The 2,676-nt window shown below is 36.5% G+C and overlaps 1 protein-coding gene across 5 annotated transcripts in view; it reads right to left on the bottom strand.

Annotated features, from left to right (window-relative positions):
* The window catches only part of STAG2 (stromal antigen 2), a 95,868-nt gene that overhangs the window by 8,646 nt on the left and 84,546 nt on the right, over positions 1-2,676 (bottom strand). For all 5 annotated transcript variants that reach the window (XM_015571961.1, XM_015571963.1, XM_006776029.2 and 2 more), the window contains one exon: positions 966-1,092. In XM_015571961.1, coding sequence (XP_015427447.1) covers positions 966-1,092 — 127 coding nt within the window. The remainder of the gene's footprint in view (positions 1-965; positions 1,093-2,676) is intronic.

Here is a 2,676-nt window from a genome sequence, read left to right as displayed (position 1 = left end):
CACAGGCTGACGCTCTATCCACTGAGCCAAACCGGTTTTGGCTGGAGATACATGTTTGATTATGAGCCAAAAAGCAAACAGCCAAAGAGCAGGGCCGGACTTTGAAGAAAGCGGATTACCAGGGCCAGCCGTTCTAAGAGGAAAAGGTCTGATCAGGTGGGAAGAGCCAGACGGAGTGCAAAAACCCTCCGAAACGCGCCGGGAAAAAAAGAGCAATTATTTTTAAGAGGAAGCGTTTAACCTGCCAGAAAGAAGATAAGCAATCTGAGGCCTGAAACTGCTAACCCCGGCAGGAAAAGAACCAAATAAAATACCAAAGGATTACTGAGAGTCTAGACTGGGCAGCTGCAAATGTTCTCAAAAAGAACGGGTGCTGATGGCACAGGTTGGCTAACAGCTGTGGCAGATGAGGGTCCTGTAGTCCAATCCCAACACAGTAACTGCTAACCCTTTAAGGTGTACTGTATTGATGTTTAATGTCTATCCCAAGTACTTAAAATGTGTGCCAGTGTTTATTTAATTATTAATTTTATTATAAAAACAATGCACTCCACTGCATTCAATTTGAATAACTCATTGGGCTTAAAATGGAAAAAAAAAAAGTATCTTCTTTTCCCCTACCTATCGTCTTATTACCCAGAGAAAGGCGCTGTTAACAATTTCATGTTCACCTTTTGATGTTAATAACTAGAGGCCTGATGCATGAAATTAGTGCAAAAGTAGGCCTTCCTTCCCCCGCTGCCGGTACAGGTTTCCCTCTGGCACTCGGGACCCAGGCTTCCCTCGCAGCCCCAGCTTCGTCCAGAAGGATGGCTGGTCTAATTAGCATATTACACTTTTATTATTATAGATTTTGCAAAACTTACTTCTCATGTCAAGTATTTCTCTTCTCTAATAAATATCCAACTTAATTTCCAAAGAGTCTAAACTTTGGAAAATCTTACAGAAATCACTAAGTTTCTTACCAAGTCTATATCCATGGTGTCAAAATCCATTCCCTCGTTAAGATCTTCAATCCTCCCTTCTGAGGACATCATAACATCTTCAACAATTGGCTCTTCATCATCTTCCATTAGGCTTGCACCACGCCGACTAAAGAAATATAAAACAAGGTCAAGATCTGAACCAATGTTGTGACTATTAATATGTTGGCATCAACTATGTGGCTCTCTATATTCAATTCAAGCATAATGGAAAATGATGGAATTAGAGGTCAGGGAAAATGATTAGGCATTGATCATGTTATCAATGATGTCAAAACCCCAATGTTCGCTTGTCTAAAAATGCTAAGGAGTTATGTTTATTCTACATTACTTCAATACATTTAGCTTAATAGTTCTGATATCCCATATAAAAAGTTCAATGACAATATCCCACATGGGAACAGACAAGATACCTCAAATCCTTTTTGACAGTAGGCAGGGTACAAATTAATAAACAAATATAAAACAGAGACCAGAGAAATAACATTTTCAGAATACACATATTTTCATTAATATATAGTGTTAATTTTACCCATCACTCACTCATTCACTCAGCACCTAATATACCAGGCTCTCACTCATTCATACAATGCCTATTACATGCCAGGTTTCTACTTTGTCCTATGGATGCAAATTAAAAAGAAAAAAAAAAGATGAATTAAGACATGGTTCCTGCCCTCAAGGAGCTCACAATCTACTATGGGAAACAGATAATTATGACAAAATGTGATACATATATTGCAAGAGAAATATGAATCAATTGCTATAATGATATACTGGAAGAAATTAATTCTGTTTCAGGAAGAAATGAGCAACCTTTATGATGAAAATTAGATTCTGTGTCCTAGGAAACTCTAAGACATACAGAAAAGTAAAAATGAAGACCAAAAATTATGTATGTTATTACATCATTATAAGGAATAAATTCAAACGTTAAATTAATAAATTAGCCCAAATCAGCATGAGTCTAAGTAATCGTGAAATTGAGGGTAATTTCTTGTTCCCCAGTTTGGCCAATGTTTCCTTCTTTTCTCACTAATTGAAAGATCATAACCCTCCTGCCCCCCAATCTATTATTTAATGAACACTTGCTTACAATTGACACAATACTATGTTGAGTCTTAAGTGGAGGCAACTAAAGGGAAAATGTGTGCTTTATGGACCATGTTATAGAAAACCAGAAATCCATTCTGTATTTCATTTGGAGTGTAAGGAAGATTATATAATATAAACTATTTAAAAATACAGAGAGAGCTTGAAAGTATTTTCAGTTATAGGGCAAACTATCATTACAGAAAAATTGTTGCAAAACAAAAATATTTTACAGCATCAGGTGATTGACCAATGGTACAACAACCAAAAGATTCTTCCAGTGATAATTATTTAACTGGGATAATCTCTTGTAGTCACTAGGGAAGTTTATCTCTAAGGGGAGTTAAAACAAACTACAAACAAAAGAATAATGATAAATGGTGCTGAGTAATGAGATGCTGTGGAAGAACTTGGGGATTGGTGGAAAGTTTTCAGGGGAGAATTGTGGACCAAATGATTGCCGGTAGAATTCCAGAATGTTTGAACTGGTGACTGGTTGGAAGCTAAGAAATTAGCTGTTGAATCCAACATGAAATAAGAACATATATTAAGGAGAATGTGTCAATAGAAAAAGGAATGAGAAAAATAACCAAGTGACTGA

This window comes from Myotis davidii, unplaced genomic scaffold (genome assembly GCF_000327345.1).
Source record: "Myotis davidii unplaced genomic scaffold, ASM32734v1 scaffold569, whole genome shotgun sequence".
Classification (NCBI taxonomy): Eukaryota; Metazoa; Chordata; class Mammalia; order Chiroptera; family Vespertilionidae; genus Myotis; species Myotis davidii.
This window is presented reverse-complemented; position numbering and strand designations above follow the sequence as displayed.